This window comes from Exophiala xenobiotica (genome assembly GCF_000835505.1).
Source record: "Exophiala xenobiotica strain CBS 118157 unplaced genomic scaffold supercont1.2, whole genome shotgun sequence".
Lineage (NCBI taxonomy): Eukaryota > Fungi > Ascomycota > Eurotiomycetes > Chaetothyriales > Herpotrichiellaceae > Exophiala > Exophiala xenobiotica.
In genome coordinates, this window is record NW_013562493.1 from 4,070,139 (window position 1) to 4,085,258 (window position 15,120).

At 51.7% G+C, this 15,120-nt stretch overlaps 3 protein-coding genes across 3 annotated transcripts; 2 read left to right on the top strand and 1 right to left on the bottom strand.

Annotated features, from left to right (window-relative positions):
* Positions 1-659: 659 nt before the first annotated feature.
* On the top strand, positions 660-2,533 carry PV05_03714 (uncharacterized protein; the record flags this gene model as incomplete). The annotated part of the gene is made up of 7 exons (XM_013464385.1): positions 660-1,017; positions 1,076-1,184; positions 1,237-1,388; positions 1,441-1,575; positions 1,627-1,739; positions 1,798-2,266; positions 2,319-2,533. 7 exons carry the CDS (start codon positions 660-662, stop codon positions 2,531-2,533), a joined length of 1,551 nt encoding a protein of 516 aa, XP_013319839.1.
* Positions 2,534-3,951: 1,418 nt separating this feature from the next.
* Positions 3,952-7,888, top strand: PV05_03715 (uncharacterized protein; the record flags this gene model as incomplete). The annotated part of the gene is made up of 2 exons (XM_013464386.1): positions 3,952-5,183; positions 5,239-7,888. The coding sequence occupies 2 exons, from the start codon at positions 3,952-3,954 to the stop codon at positions 7,886-7,888; spliced, it is 3,882 nt and encodes a 1,293-aa protein (XP_013319840.1).
* A 3,525-nt stretch (positions 7,889-11,413) lies between these two features.
* PV05_03716 (uncharacterized protein) lies at positions 11,414-12,334 on the bottom strand. The gene has a single exon (XM_013464387.1). The coding sequence runs from the start codon at positions 12,234-12,236 to the stop codon at positions 11,874-11,876; it is 363 nt and encodes a 120-aa protein (XP_013319841.1). The 5' UTR covers positions 12,237-12,334; the 3' UTR covers positions 11,414-11,873.
* Positions 12,335-15,120: the final 2,786 nt, after the last annotated feature.

Consider the following 15,120-nt stretch of genomic DNA (forward strand, 5'->3'; position numbering starts at 1 on the left):
CAGAAGGACGTTTCAACCAAGGAATCACCCGTGGAATTCTATTCTACCCTTTCCCAGGTACCTCAGCACGTACAAGCCAGCCACAAGAGGCTCAGGAAATCAAAATACAACCTGGCCGTCCGCCGATCTATTCGAAGTTAAACGGCGGCCTAGAATCCCTTGAAGGGATTACATGAGTGATTCATTGTGTCGTCTACGTCCTCCCGCTCGGCATCACGAGGCGTGTCGTCTGGCAGCTATGGCAACAGTACTCGAAGCACCAAGCTGATCGACAGCTGAATGATACACATTGCTTGGGGTCGGACATTTCATTGGAGATATGGACGTATTCGTATTGCAAACTTGGCATTATGGACTCTTGCAATGTCAGCCTCCTTGGCCACAGGTCCTGGTGCAAGGCTGATTTCAGAAATCAGCTCTGTCTTGTAATCCGACTCTTGATTGCTGCTAGTATGGAAAGCAGAGGTCTCGACAATGACGCGAAGTGCTGCATTGGCGATGGGTTTGAGGCTGTGTTCGTACTCGGGTCGAGAGAGCCCACGAACGTCAGGAATGTAAGTTATCGAAAGTACGAAACATGGTATAAGTATTGCCCGTGAATTTTCTGAATGCAATATCTTTTCTTTGGACAAATATTTTGATGCTTCGACGCAATCACAATGAGTCTTTTCTTGTTTAAGGTGTTAGCCTTGTTCTTGCTTAATACGTCCAGCAATGCTTCACCTACTCAGTCCAGACGGCATTGTCGATTCGGTGATACTTGCTGGCCTGATGAATCGACATGGCAAGCCTTCAACCACAGTATTTCAGGACGACTTGTGCGGACATATCCTGCTGCAGCTGTCTGCCATGGGCAAACCTATGACGCTGCTGAATGTGAAGTAGCAAAGGCCGAGTGGGACAACAGCTTCTGGAGAACGAACCAGACCGGAGCGTATACCGCCATGGTTTGGGAACTAGGCAATGGACAATGCTTCATCAACTCGTCGAGAAACGACGCATGCCAGCCTGGCCTTGGTAGGACTAGCTGAACGCGATCGGAAAGGCCAGAGATCGGTGCTGACGAGTTCGACAGTCCCTCACTACTCGGTAAATGCCACTTCTGTTGCTGATATTCAAGCTGCAGTCAGGTTCGCTAGTGACAAGGATCTTTATCTTGTTGTCAAGAATACTGGGCACGATCAGTGAGTACTTGCGTTCTATCAGGAGACATTGACGAGCACTGACACCTATCAGTCTGGGCCGCTCTACTGGCCGGGGTGCTTTCTCTATCTGGACGCATAATCTGAAAGGCAGAAAGTGGATGAAGAACTTCGTCGCGAAAGGGGTGCCGGAACAGGCCAAAGGAGTTGCTGCTGTGACTTTGCAACCTGGAGAGCAATGGTTGGGTATGTCAGCTGCGCCAACGTATGCCAAGGCACATACTGATTCGAGGTACAGATGTATACAGAGCGGCCTCGCAGGAGCGGGTCATCGTCGTAGGGGGTGCGGCAAGGACAGTTGGCGCCGCTGGAGGGTGGCTCACAGGTGGCGGCCACTCGCCCTTTGCGAATGCCTACGGTCTTGGTGTTGACAGTAAGCGTTCGACCGGACTTTGCACTCCCTGTAGCTAACCAAGTCATCTAGATCTTCTGGAGGCCACACTGGTCAACGCGAAAGGAGAACATTTGACTGTTAATCAATACACAGATCGCGACTACTTTTACGCGATACGAGGCGGAGGAGGAAGCTCATGGGGCGTGAGCCACGGCCAATATCCTACGGCATTTTCTACAGATACTGACGGCACTTTCTCAGGTTCTGACGTCCGTAACCTACCGGACACATCCCGAACCCAGCCATATTCAGGTCGCCTTCGTCCAGGTCAACGCCACGAGCAACTCAAGTCTCCGGCCTGTCCTCGAACGCTCCCTCGGCGCGCTGGTCAATATGACTGACTCTGGGTACACTGGTTACGGTTATCTCAGCGGCGCCGGCTTTACTTCCCTGTTCATCAAGCCGAACGGCACAGACGCACAACTCGTCAAAGCCGCCGCAGCATTCTATGAGATAGGCCAACTACCGGAAGCAGCCTTCGCCATGCTCAACTTCACCTTTCCTCGCTGGATTGACTATTGCAATATGTTCTTGCAAGACCCAAACATCGCGCAGAACGTGATGGACTCATCGCGGCTGCTCACGCCGGACATGGCATTCAACAAAGCTGATAAGATAATTGACATGATGCTCGAGCTGAGCGAGGAGAATTATCCATTCTTCAATTTCAGTAAGTTGGACGGGGCTATAGAAACGGGTACAGCTAACACAAATGTCACTAGTTGGCAAAGTCAACCCGGCTGAGCGGAACAAGACCTCGGTGCACCCTGTTTGGCATAACAGTCGAGCTGTCATGAGCTTTGGCACGAACTGGAACGATACAGCCTCGGATGCCGAGAAGCGCCGCAAGAGGCAGCTTCTAGTCGACATAAGCAAGCGCTGGGGGAACATTACTGGACCAAGTGGAGGCACCTATGCCAACGAGGCCAATCCGTAAGGCTACCCTTTCCAGATCAAGTGACGAGCAAGGCTGACACAGCTGGGAGGTACGAGCCGAATTGGCAGCAAGTCTTCTGGGGAGCGAACTACGACCGACTGTTGGATATCAAGAAGAAGGTAGATCCCGACAATTTGTTCATTTGTAATCGATGTGTTGGAGGGGCTGTTGTTTTTGAGCAATAGTGAAGGAGTGTAAGGAAGTCTTTGAGGTTTCCAGCCTTGCAGTAACTTAAGTCCATCGTTTCTTGGCAGAAGTATCCCTTGACTCGTCGAAATTTCTGCTTCATCCTTCTGTACCATTTCATTCGTTTTGTTGTACGCAGTCGCCAGCACCAGTCCTGAGCGGACCTAACTGTTTTTAACAGCAGCATTCATGTCGGGACCACTGCTAATGCAACAAGCTGCCGGTCATCAGAAGGCGCCCTTGCAGTTGTTACTATTCGACGCAGCAGATCCTGCTAATCTAGGACAGAACATTCATCTACGTTATGGAGAAGTTGGGGTCCTTCAAGGGCAACACTCTGTGCCCGAGATGCCGACTCAACAGAGCACTCACGAGATGCGCTACAGCCAACTTGCCCCGTAGACACTGCTGAAGAATGATATGCATTTCAGGCGCTGTACACCAGCAGCAGCAGCAGCAGCGACCCGTGGCTCTATGTCGCCCTGAGAAAAACAGCATCATCAGGGATTCATCTGCATGTCCAAGTCCCCTTCCGCACTATGGTCACGCCTATTGAATTCATGCCATCACTAGCATGAAGCCTTCCGCAGCTCAATGCTACGACGTCCCTCCCATGCTCAATGCCATCGAGTGTTCGAATTCAGCATGGACGTACGTTCACTTCTACCTTCCCTTCCGACCCGCGTCCTCATATGCCTCATCTTCTGCTTTTTTATAGCCCATCAGTGAAGCAAAGATATCTCACACCAGCAGACCTCGACTATGTCTACTTCCTATCACTTCGACTTCTCCAGCACCTTTCACTCTTTCCTGCCCAGCTCCCTCCCACATATAACTCTGCTTGACACAACCTTTCTCCATCGTCACTTACACCAGGCATCTCGCAGTCATCCATCGTCCTGGTCATACGTCTGCGTCGAACATACTAACACCTACAGAGCTGCCAGCTACATCTCACCTACCCTTCTGAATTCTTTGACCAGTCCCACTCACCACTTCTTTTGATTGTCATCGTGCGGGTGGGGTGGCCATCCTGCAGCATCTGAAATATTTCACATACACGACCTGGTTGCTGCTCGAGTACATCAATTCGCCGCTCCTCATCACCAAACTTCTTCCGGATTTCACTTCTTATCAACCACCGAGTTCGAAATCCCCTTCTACACAAACCTTGACTTGTTTACGCGGCAAACAAGCAAAGCATGACCTGCCTCCGGTGGTACGCAGCGGCGATGGGTGCCAGTACCTCGAAGATCGACGATGCAAAAGATATCAGCGTCGCCGAGTCTTCGCCTCCCAGTGTGTCAGGGTCAGCATCACAATCGACTCCGCTGGTAGAGTCGCCGCTGCCAATAAAGTCATCTCCAAAGTGTAACCGCCTTCCTCCTGTCGAGAGTCGAGAGACGGTCAGATCTCAAATCTCTCTGATCCGCGGTTGGCGCCTCGTTGATGCATCAGACGATCTGTATGAATCTACACCAGGCAATCACTCAGTCGTTCGCCAGTCTAGAGTCCCGCCTCAATCTGTCAAGCTAGAGGCCTTGCCACCTGATCCCAGTCCGGCTGCGCAGGTTCGCGCAAGAACTACAGCTGCAAGAGTCCCTCCTAATGGTGTCCATCCTGTCTTGCCCGTGAAACGCACGTATTCTCCTTCATTCCAGGCCAACAAAAAGCGACGGCTCATTGCCACGTCAAAGGCCGTTGAAATTGCGCTGTACAAAGTGGAGGAATCCGATTGCTTAGGCGAGTCAGCGCGAGTCGCAGATCATGCGCCTGGGGTAACGTCTGACATCTTTGGAGAGCAAATCGACTGGTCTTTTTTCGATAAAGAACCACAGATAGGTTACTCGACGTCCAATGCTGCTGCTACTAGAAACGATGTGCAGTATAATGACCTTGGTCTGAAAACGTTCCCGCTCTACCAAGACGAGGACTTTGCGCCCAGCGAGGAATCTGAGGATGAGGGCTACCACTCGCTCACAGTCAGCCCGACGAGTAAACTTGAAGCACTGTCAGAGGACCAGAAGGAACAGAAGCTGGCTCAAAAGTTGGCCTCGTTACAGCGTGAAAACATCGTACTGTTCAAGCCGGATGCCTCAGTCAACAAGTGGGGATTGTCGAAGTCATGCGACGAAGAGGAGGACGACGATCTGAAGGAAGCCAGACAATGGATGCTGCAAGACCAAGAAGCCGGGGCTGAGCGGAGTAGGATTCTTCGGGAGAAAGCCGTGCGGCGGAAGCGGCTCGAAGAGTCAGCCACCAGTCCTACGAGCTCGAAGACTGAAGCCAGTTCCGATCTCGTAATGGTTGACAAAAGCATTGATGACGACTCCTTCTCAGACGTTGATATGGATGAGGCCATAGACGACCAAGAACCCGACAAGGAGGAACTTCTCGACATAGCCCAGCAACATGTCTTGCAGCGCACAAAGCCACGCGGCCAAATACTCAAAGAGCCGTTGATGTACGTCTCACTATCGTAGAGAGTCTCGAATTCCACTAATGCAAAAGTTTTACAGGGCGCGCCGTCAGAAAAAGAATCCAAACGCCTTGAACCCCGCTTCAAGAGCTGCCGCTGAACAGTTCAGAACCCAAAGCAGGCATTTGAGCCACGGCAAATCGACTCGTTGGGACGAAGGCCCTTGTGCTCGAACCACTCTCGAAGAGAGGGAGCGCCGCCTTCGTGAGCTCGCAAGAGCCACGTCAAGTGAGTCGTCGATGGGACGCAGTGTGAGACCTTTAAAGTCGAACAATCAGTTCATTCAGGATGACTTTGAGCGTAGGCCTCACCAAGCCAATGCGCATGACTCATCCTCAGAAGGCATCGCAGTCGCGTCACACGAGACACGAGAACCGTGGCATGAAACTTTCGTTGATCACGCCGGTGGCCACAGTGCTCGAAATGCGGCACGCCAGAGAATTTCTGGTCTGGAAATGCTGGCTAGGAAACGAAGTGCAACCCTGGAATTCGACGATGATGCGCCTGGTAGAAGCCAGACATCGAGTGACGATGTCCGCGATGTGGGACTTCTCAGCAATCACGAGGCAGATGAACCGCCGGCTCAATACTTATCTGGTCACGACATGCTCGCAAGGAAGGACGGAGTTGACCATGCCGTTCGGCCTGCAAGTAGAACCAACCCGAGCGATTCGAAGGCTACAGCAGCACACCGTTCGCTTCGGGGATTAGACATCACCCTTCCACCAAGTTTCGACAAGTACCCCAAGGAGGAGCAAAAGCACATTCTGGACCACGAAATTGCAAAGGAGCGAAAGCGCGACCTTGAAGCAATTGACAGATCGGCATACAGTATCGCATATTTACGCTGCCTAGGCATGTTCACCGACACTGATCAAAAAGAGATCAATGAGGTCCGCAAATTCATCACACTGGTGCTTGACCAGGGAGAAAGCGGCAAACTGAAACGCAAACGTATACAAGACATACGTGACAATATGAAGAGAAGGGCTGATGGATTTCAAGAACCAGCGTCAGCAGATGTTTCCAAGTGGCTGACAAGAATATTTCCGGGCAAGCTCGATCTAGTGAGAGAAGAGTTGGCAAAGGTCGAAGACCAAGTTTCAGATCTGGGTGCTCTTCGCAGAAATATTTCGGCAAAGCGTCACAATAAGAGCGACAGAAAACATAGGAAGAAGCAGGTTCATTTCGCCGAGCCCTCCGACGAGCGTGAGACAAAGGCGCCCAGAACGCCGAAACTTCAGCGGCCAAAGCATGACGGAGCGAATGCGACTGAGAACAGAAGACTTGCTCAGTACGCCCGGCAAGATAAAGTTCGTGAGCAGCTCAAGTCTCGGCTGAAGCTCTTCGATGAAGCCGAACAGCCAGAAGTGATTGATTTGCCGGAACAGTCGGAACTTGATCTATGCCAACATAGTGACAGTGAGGAGAGTGAAGAGGACGAAGGTGCGCAATACGTCTATGGTGCTGGTCGAACCGCCGCAAGCTCAAGTTTTACTGCATCAGCACCATTTCCAGGCACTCGAACTTTGGACATTGACCAGGACATCCAAGAAATCAACCGGCTTGAGGATGCAAGACAGAAAGAAAGCGGAAAACGTGTATCACAACACTTGTCTGCGGCGCCCCAGAGTCAGGCTTTTGATACGCAGCTGCTCAAAAAGATGCAGGCAAAGAAAGCGCTGCAAGATCTAGGCATAGATGTGGAAGCGATCAAGTCAAACACTGCTACAGAAGTTGAGGGAATCAGCGACAGGGAGTCCTCCACCTCGTCCGACGATGACAGCGAGGACGAGAATCGACATGTTTTCAGATATACCGTTTGGGCTGTTTTCGCGGGCATACCCATCTACAGACTTGGGGAAGAGTACTGGTTCAAGAAAACCTACGACCTCGAGTTGGCGAACAAGTATGTCGGCATCCTAATTCAGGGGGTGATCAAATCTCATCTGCCTGAGGATGGAATCGACTCTGGTGACTATTCTCTTCGCTTCGACTACCGGCAAGGCCTGACCGAGCAGCATCTTGAGATTGATCAGGATGTGAATGTCGAAGCACGGGTATGGGTAGAGAAGGAACTTATCGATCTGAACAAGAACGCTTTTCGAAATGCTAAGGCGAGGAAGTATACGGGCCAGCATGCGATGTATACCGTTGATTGGGAGAAGACGGTGACGCCGGTCGTTGATGAAGCGGAAATTGACGTGCAGCCCGAAACATCTGCCACCACTGCTACCAGAGCGCCGACACAAAGCGCAGATGCAGGCGAGATAGGGGAAGGAGCAGGAGAAGGCGAAGGTGATTTGGATAGTCTCTTTGGCGACGATCCTACTCCCCCGCCTGAACCTGCCGAGCGACAAGCCGTCACCGGCACCACGACGACAAATTCAAGAGAAGAGAGCAGGTTCTTCAGCACGCCGGTCCTGGCAAACCGCCACGCCAAAAATCTGTACATGGCGTGGCACGCCACATTCCTTCCTGGTGTGCAGAACGAAGGGTACAGAAGACTCGAAGACGAGGCCGTGGAAGAGCAGCTTGAGTCGATGGGCACCTGGGGCCTGTGGAATCGTGAAGAGAGTTTCACCCGTGTGGCAAGCAAGGACGAGAGTGCTAATGGGCGGGGGATGAGAGTCGAAGAGAAGTTCAAGGTATGGGTGCGGAAAGTCGGGGTGCTGGGACCCCGGAATTAGAGGGAAAGTCTGCGTTGTTGAGGAATGTTGCACTCGATTGAGAACGGGATAAGAGGAGAGCAGAATGTGGACATTGTACTCATTGCTTTTACCTTCTGGAGTTGAGTTGAATCTGATGTGATTGCCTTCGTTGGACCAGCAGAAGAAGGGAGCGCGGTGCGTTGGGTACGGGACGACATCAGAGGTCTGAAACTGCACATTGGTGAGCTCAAGCAAACAGATAGGCATTGCATCTTCGCGTTTATGTTCTTGAATGGAATCAATTCAGTATCTTGGACCAGGACGTAGCTTTATGGTCTGCTCCGTACATGTACTTCATTTCGAGACTCTGGAGCTCGAAGATGACACTGTCTTGCCTGGATCTGGTTATAAGTTTGCAGTTGGATTTGCTTGGTTGACCAGAGGTCTGACTACATAGGTAGCCCGCCGCTCGCGCACCTTGAAAGGAAGGAGTATGTGGCAACACATATTCCTGACTTTCATATGAATCTCGAGGGCGGGCTCACAACGATGGGCACTGGCCTTGGAAGGTATTCAGTCAGGTAGCTATGGATAACCAGCTGCCCTCGTGGTTTAGTCTACAACTGAGTGAGACCGAATCCAAGGCCCATACTAGGTTGGTCCAGTCCGGCCAGCATCTCCCCGTTTAGGAAGGAGCGAGGTCTTCAAACAGAGTGGTAGGGCAATCCATATTCTTGTTGCTTCAACCCGCGAGCATCTTTCGCGCGAACGGTGACCTTGCATGAAGACAACATTAGCACCAGCGGCGGTGGTTCTCGCGACTGTAGAAGGGGACTCATGTTGGGGAGAATGAGATAATCGAAGCGGTGATGGTGCAACGTTGTAAGATCAACCTGTCGATGTTTGTCTGTGGCCAGACTGCGTCAAAAACCTTGATCAGCCAGATGCCAGAAAGGTTGGGGCAAACCCATGGTAAACCCTTGCTACGAGTGGTAACGATGTTCTCGCATTGCCTTGCATTGACATCTCTGGCAGCGTTTGGCCAGGGCCTTTCAAGTGCCCTGATGAGGGAGGGGTAGGCGGCTTGACGACAGCTGGCACAACTCGACGCAAGAAGAACCTCGTCCGGTTAGACAATCTGCATACGTGCACTCCATGAGAGGTGTAAAGTGAAGTACGTGCTGCACTCGCCACCGTCTGGGGGAAGAGAGCAGAGGGTTAGCATCAAAATCGGCGTAAACCCAGAAGCGTGTGAACAGGTGCGTCTGTAGCGTAGCATGAAGAGCATCAATCTCGATCTCGATCTCCTCAATAATATGTGAGAGCAGTATAGAGATGGGAGTGCTGAACGCTGTCATGCGGAGTGAAGCGAATTGTTGAACCTAGATCAACAAAGCATTGCTCAATGGGGCCCGATAGAGATCTTCAACAAAGCCCTAGCCGCACACGACGACAATCGCGCCCTGCTGCAGTAAGTGGTGGCATGAGAGTGTCAGTGGCGACCATCTTGTTGCTCACTCGATGTCAGAGCGAGTCGCTACCATGACGATCGAAGGTGATAGACAAACTGAAGGGTTTGCACCGCTCATGCGTTCGGCGGTGGGCACTCAATCGTTGGTTCAACAATGCATTATTTGAAGCACGCGGAGTGCGCCGATCACGTCCCAAGGGTCTGAGACAGATTGGTAAAACCTTTTCCCCCTTGGTAAAACCCGGGGAGGTGGGGTGTTGAGTGACGATCTGAAGCTGATGGGGAACATCTACACACATCTCCGTAGCAGACTCTGCATCATGAAGTCAAGGCGGCACCTGAGTGGCGTTGCCACATTGCGTGCACGTGCACCACCAGATGCGGTGACTCCTGAGCAAGCTGTACAGGACAGATCCAGTATGTAGACAAGGTGGTCTGTATTTTCGGGGCAGTCCGAAGACAGGGGGCTTCCGAGCCATCCGTAGGTATTCGTATCAAGAGCCATTGCTGACGAGTCCAGTCTCGTTGATATTCCCGAAGTCGCTGGATGAGGGAGGAAGAGATACGGGAATTTTCACATGTCGAGCTTGGCTTGCATGGAAAAATGTGCCAATCACAGGAGGCACGTCGTCGAGAAACCACACAGCGTGGGGGGCAAACTGCACCCCGCCATTGATGCTGCTCACAGATAGATCCGTAAGCGATCTAATTCCCAACAAATTTGAGGGGCGCTGGTGCAACGTTTTTGTGTATCGTGTGAAAGGCCAAATGTTCCTGTCGTTCGTGTGCAGTCGATTTTGACACGAAGCATGTGCGACATTATTGGGAAGGCGGGAGCTGCACGATCGCAGGTGGCGACGACGTTAGCAAGCTCCAGTTTTTCTGCGTGAGATGGACCCCTGTGGCTGGTCAGCACCAATTCAGCGAGCGGGCAAGCGATGGCGCCAGTGTGGCTTGCATAAGCCTCAACAAGCCCAGGTTTTGCACAGAGGCGGTGGTAGGACCTCAACTGGATGAGAAATTCAGCGGTGGAGTTGTGGAAGCGCCCAAGTGGCCCCCTGGGCGTTCTCGGTAATGTTTGAGGAGCATATGTATCCACGTAGATAGCTCCATTCATGTCAAAAATCTGGCATGTATCACACATAATTGCGGAGTGCATACTGTGTACTGCGTACACCGCCTGTTCCTCGTCAAATGATAACGCGCATATCACGGACCTCCAGAGTAACAGCCTGGGTTCTGGACTCCGTGGAGTAATGCAAGATTTTCCTGGATACGAGACACCAGACGCTGGAGACTTGGAGAACCGAGGGGTGTGTCTGGAGACTGACAGTTGGACTTTCGAAGGACGTTGGGAAATTTTGCTTTCAGCCTTTGATATTGGATGATATGTGTGGCATCAGATTGGCGTCGCCGCGTCGGGCATGTAAGACAGTAATTTGCCACCTCAACGGCGCGAACGACACGGTTTTGGATTTCATGATTGAAGCTTCGCAGCAAGCAGGAAGGGAGTTCTGAACGGGGCAACTGCTGCTTTCGAGGCGATCATTGATTATTGTTGAATGAAGATCTTTTTTGTCTCTTTGTTAGACTGCGAACTGCGAATTGTGGCTGCGAATTTTTCCACCTGCTGCGGATTTTATTTTTCCGAGGTCATGTGACCATGAACAGGCGCACATGCTTCACTGCATGACCACGAGTATTAATGCGTTGCTGTTACAGTATGCTCTTGACAAGTCTCGATTTGGGTTGAGAATCATCTAAATGCTGCGCTGGCATATAACCCACTAGCAATAAGATCGATCATCCTTGCCGTTTCCCTAAACCGTAGGATCAAGTACCGAAGTGTATGGACAGGCAAACAGGGGATTTATGGAGACCGCCATGCAGTCAACGGCAGCTAAATGATGGAGGTGTGGGAGGGTGTGAGGGTGGTGATACCAACCCCCAAGCGAGCAGGGTATGCAAAAAGCTTGAACGACCCCCTAGACAGCTTCTTGGTCGGGAGCTGCGCGCGCTCATACCAGGGTCCCTTCCCACTTGCACACCATCATTAGCATCTCCCGCCGCAGGGACTTCACGTTGGCCTTCGTCTTTGACGCCCTTTCAAAGATTTACAGGCACCTGTCGATCGATAGACCCTGAAAATCAAAACGAGGGCGTATGCGGAAAATTTTCACTCATATGGCTTGCATGCATTCACACCCCCTGGAGCAAGATGCGGGATATTCCCTGTCGAGGATTGCGCTCCGCATTGTTCGCATCAACCCAGGCGGAGTGCGCCATCCATTTGTCACGCATGCCCCAGCGTGCAATCCTCGCCTGCTTGTACTGTTTGTAGGTGCCCAGTTGTGGGTCGTCCGCGGCCAGATGCTGCAGCAGACTGCTCGTAAACGGACATGTCCTTCATACTAGATGGGCAAGGCGCTCGAGACGTGGTTGGGGCTCCCTTGCAGAGGCTGGATCAACCCTGCTTGGAGTCAGAGACAGGAGATTCCCCAGGGAGCCTCCATGTTGCCTTTGCACCTCCAAAGAGTCATACACGATATCAGATTAAGCCCAAAGTCGATCATCTGCTGGCTTCTGCTGAACAGTTTCAAGATGGCCATCTACCCAACCTCGCTTACAGATTTGCATGCATGACACCCCAATGGCTATATCACATCGGGAAACCTCACCTGTAGTCGCCCTTGGAAGTGACTCGGCTCGTGAGGAGCGTACCTCTGCAGACCGCTGAGTCGAATAGTACTCGCAAGCCATAGCGGGTGTGTGCAAGGAGCGACTTGCACACTGAATGAGTGTGTACTGATTGCTAGAGGAAGCAGTCGGGGGAATCGAGGAGATATTGCTGTAGACTTCAGCGCCTGAAGATGTTATTATGTGACATCCGCCCTGTTGATATCGCTGCGTTAGCATTATTCACTGCATCGCTGAGCCAAGGTCATTCAGTCACAGCCGTGTAACAGAAACATCAGCATCCGTACAATACGTGCTCGCTTTCACCTAAAGTCATTTTCATCCTTAGTAACGACTGTGGTCTGAGGTCCATTATACTGGCAGGAGCCGTCGGGTTGGACTACCGCTTTCGGCAGACCTCAGGCCACACAGATAGCGCAAACTTGTCAGACAGAACAGTCACCTAGAAGGGCAATATCATATCACGAATTGAATGGCCCAGTCTGTTGCGCACTACTGGACCCCACGTTCGGTTCTCGACTCGGGCGGCCATGGTGCGATAGACCAAAACACCAGAGATAAAGTATGTCAGAGCCACGAGAGGGAGTGATTGGCTGCAACTCATACCGCCTTTTAGGCTCTCACACTGTGGGGGCATTGCCTGTTTGCCGTGGCCTGTGGCTTACCTCCGAGGTGAAGGACTTTTGATATGCGTCAATTCAATGTCCCGTGTTATACTTGGTACGCGCGGGCTGAGCACGACATGACAGAATGCAGAGGGACATGATTGATAACAATTCCGGTTGACGGTCCGTCATGAGTACAGCCGGTGCCTGGCCTGCGATCATTAGACGCAATAATTCCGTAATCATGATGATCCTGGAACTGAGGATGACAGAGCTACGTAGCATCATTACATATCTTGCCCAAAGCCGCGAGATTTCTCGTGGGTGGGTGGACGAGACCTTTGTCAAGGACAGCACAGGCAAATAATAATCATGAATAATAGTGTACGGAGAAATAATAATGTAGGAAGCCAGAAAGTCGAACCACGGTGGAACCTAACGTCCATATGTCCAGGGGCTGATCCTCACTGGAGCCACCTCGCCACCAAATCTTTCACCGCTTGGACCGCCGCCGTGAGGTTAGCTTCCTATGGTCGCGTCGCCGTCCTCGAATCGGGGGGTTTTCTGAGACCTTGGACGCGTACGAGGCTTCCTCAAAGGAGCATGTTTGATTTTGTGCCGTTGACATCTGGATGGAGGCGGTCAAGGCGGTCTCCTCGTAGCGAAGGATCTGACTCGCCATCTTTCAGGAGTCGCGGGGTAAACGACTCGCTTGCTGAAAACTGTCAAGTTGATCCTGCAAGTCATGGCGATGAAGCAAGACCTCTGTCAACTTACTGGATATCTCGTTGATTGATTAGCTTGATATCCAGCCGATGGAATGCTTCAATAATGGCGCCTCATGGTGGACGAGCATCACGCCGGCCATGGTCTGGTGATGGTCACAAGGACATGCCATCCAGGACGATGGTACTTGGTTGGTAACCTGTTCAAAGACAGCAGCATGCCTTGGGAAAAGCCACCTTCCTGCCATGCCTGTTGCCAGGTTGCTAGCGCACGAGAGATCCAGTGCTCTGCGGAGCGATTTTCCGCGGTGTTCGTATCACTGGTGCCCTGTGCAAATAAGAATGGGCACAGGTCCTACCAAAAGCGGGCAGCTAGACGGCTTCTTATTAGGGTCGAAAAACTGATGACGCTCAAGGCCATTCTAGGCGGTAACTCTCATCTTCCGGGTAACTATCGTACCTGTGCGCGCGGAACGGTAGCCGGATTCAGAAGCCTAATGTGCCTAAACGAAGCTCTTTAGAAGGTGTGTGGCTGATTCTCTCGACTGGGCGGCCCTCAGGCTGGACGCCTGGTCTCTTCCTGGTTGGTCGTCATTGTTATTATTCCCAGATTTCCATGAGATCAGCGCTTCCACGGCGAGGATTGCCAGGCACGCATCTCTAGCAGTGGCCTTCGGCGACGGACCGAGACTGAAATGCCTTGGTTCTTCCCCTGTCTGGCGTGGGTGCAAAAACTGTAAAGCAGTCTGTAGAAGGGGGGCATTTGAGATTCTGATTGGCACACAAAACTAGTCCCGGTTCGCTCACCCGAGCTCTGAGGTCAGAGGCACGTTTGTGGATGAAATTTCTTGTTGAGATTATTGGCTCAAGACTTGGTTTAGCCAGTCCGTGCCAGTCCTGGGGAGACAAACGAGTAGGCTACGCGCCAGTAGGTAAGCTTGTGTCGCAAGGTGAATCAGGCTGAGAAAGTCTATGGAGTCACTCGTACAAGTAGAACGACATCACTAAAGCGAGGGGCAGAATGGCATTTAAGGACAAGATATCCGTGCGGTGAACTTTTGTGTTCATGATTGTATACAGTACTCCGTAGTCGGTCGTAGAATCCGGAAGACGCAATCTCGCCGATTTTAGAGTGTCTATGCTTATCAGCGTTACATAGAAGGTACTGCTGTGTTTACGAGTACGGGTTGTCTTTATCGTATTCAGGGTGTCTGGGCACTGGGAAAGGATTGCCACAATTATTGTGCCAGACAAGCATGACGAAGTGATTGGTGAGTTTGGATAGCTCAGCCACATCCTCTTATTATTTAGGTGCATGATGGTGCCATGGGCTTTAAGAAAATTTCCTTCTGCCAGACAGGGCGCTTTTAGCCGGGCTCTGAGAGTTTTGGCGGGGAAAGCTCCCTGCGCATTGGGCACCTCACCCAGCAACGAGCCTGCACAAAAACCTGGAATTCGGCGCTCAGGCCATCATCATCTGAGGTACCTGAAGTCACTACTACCGCAAAGGTACAACTTCATGTCCATTCCGTCGCCGCCCGCAACCGGGCGTGCCGTTTCCAGCAGTCGATGATGCTCGCTACCAGCCATTTTGTGCGATGCCTGCGGGCATATCACATTTACAGATTGCTGTGATGCTGTCAGCAGTCAACCGGATGCATGTGCTTTTTTCATAATGCCTTGATGCGGTGCTGGGACCAGGAATTATCCCCTCGTCTTTGAGTCTTATACCTACCTTATCGCATCCATCACCAGTCAAGTCAAATTCCTCCG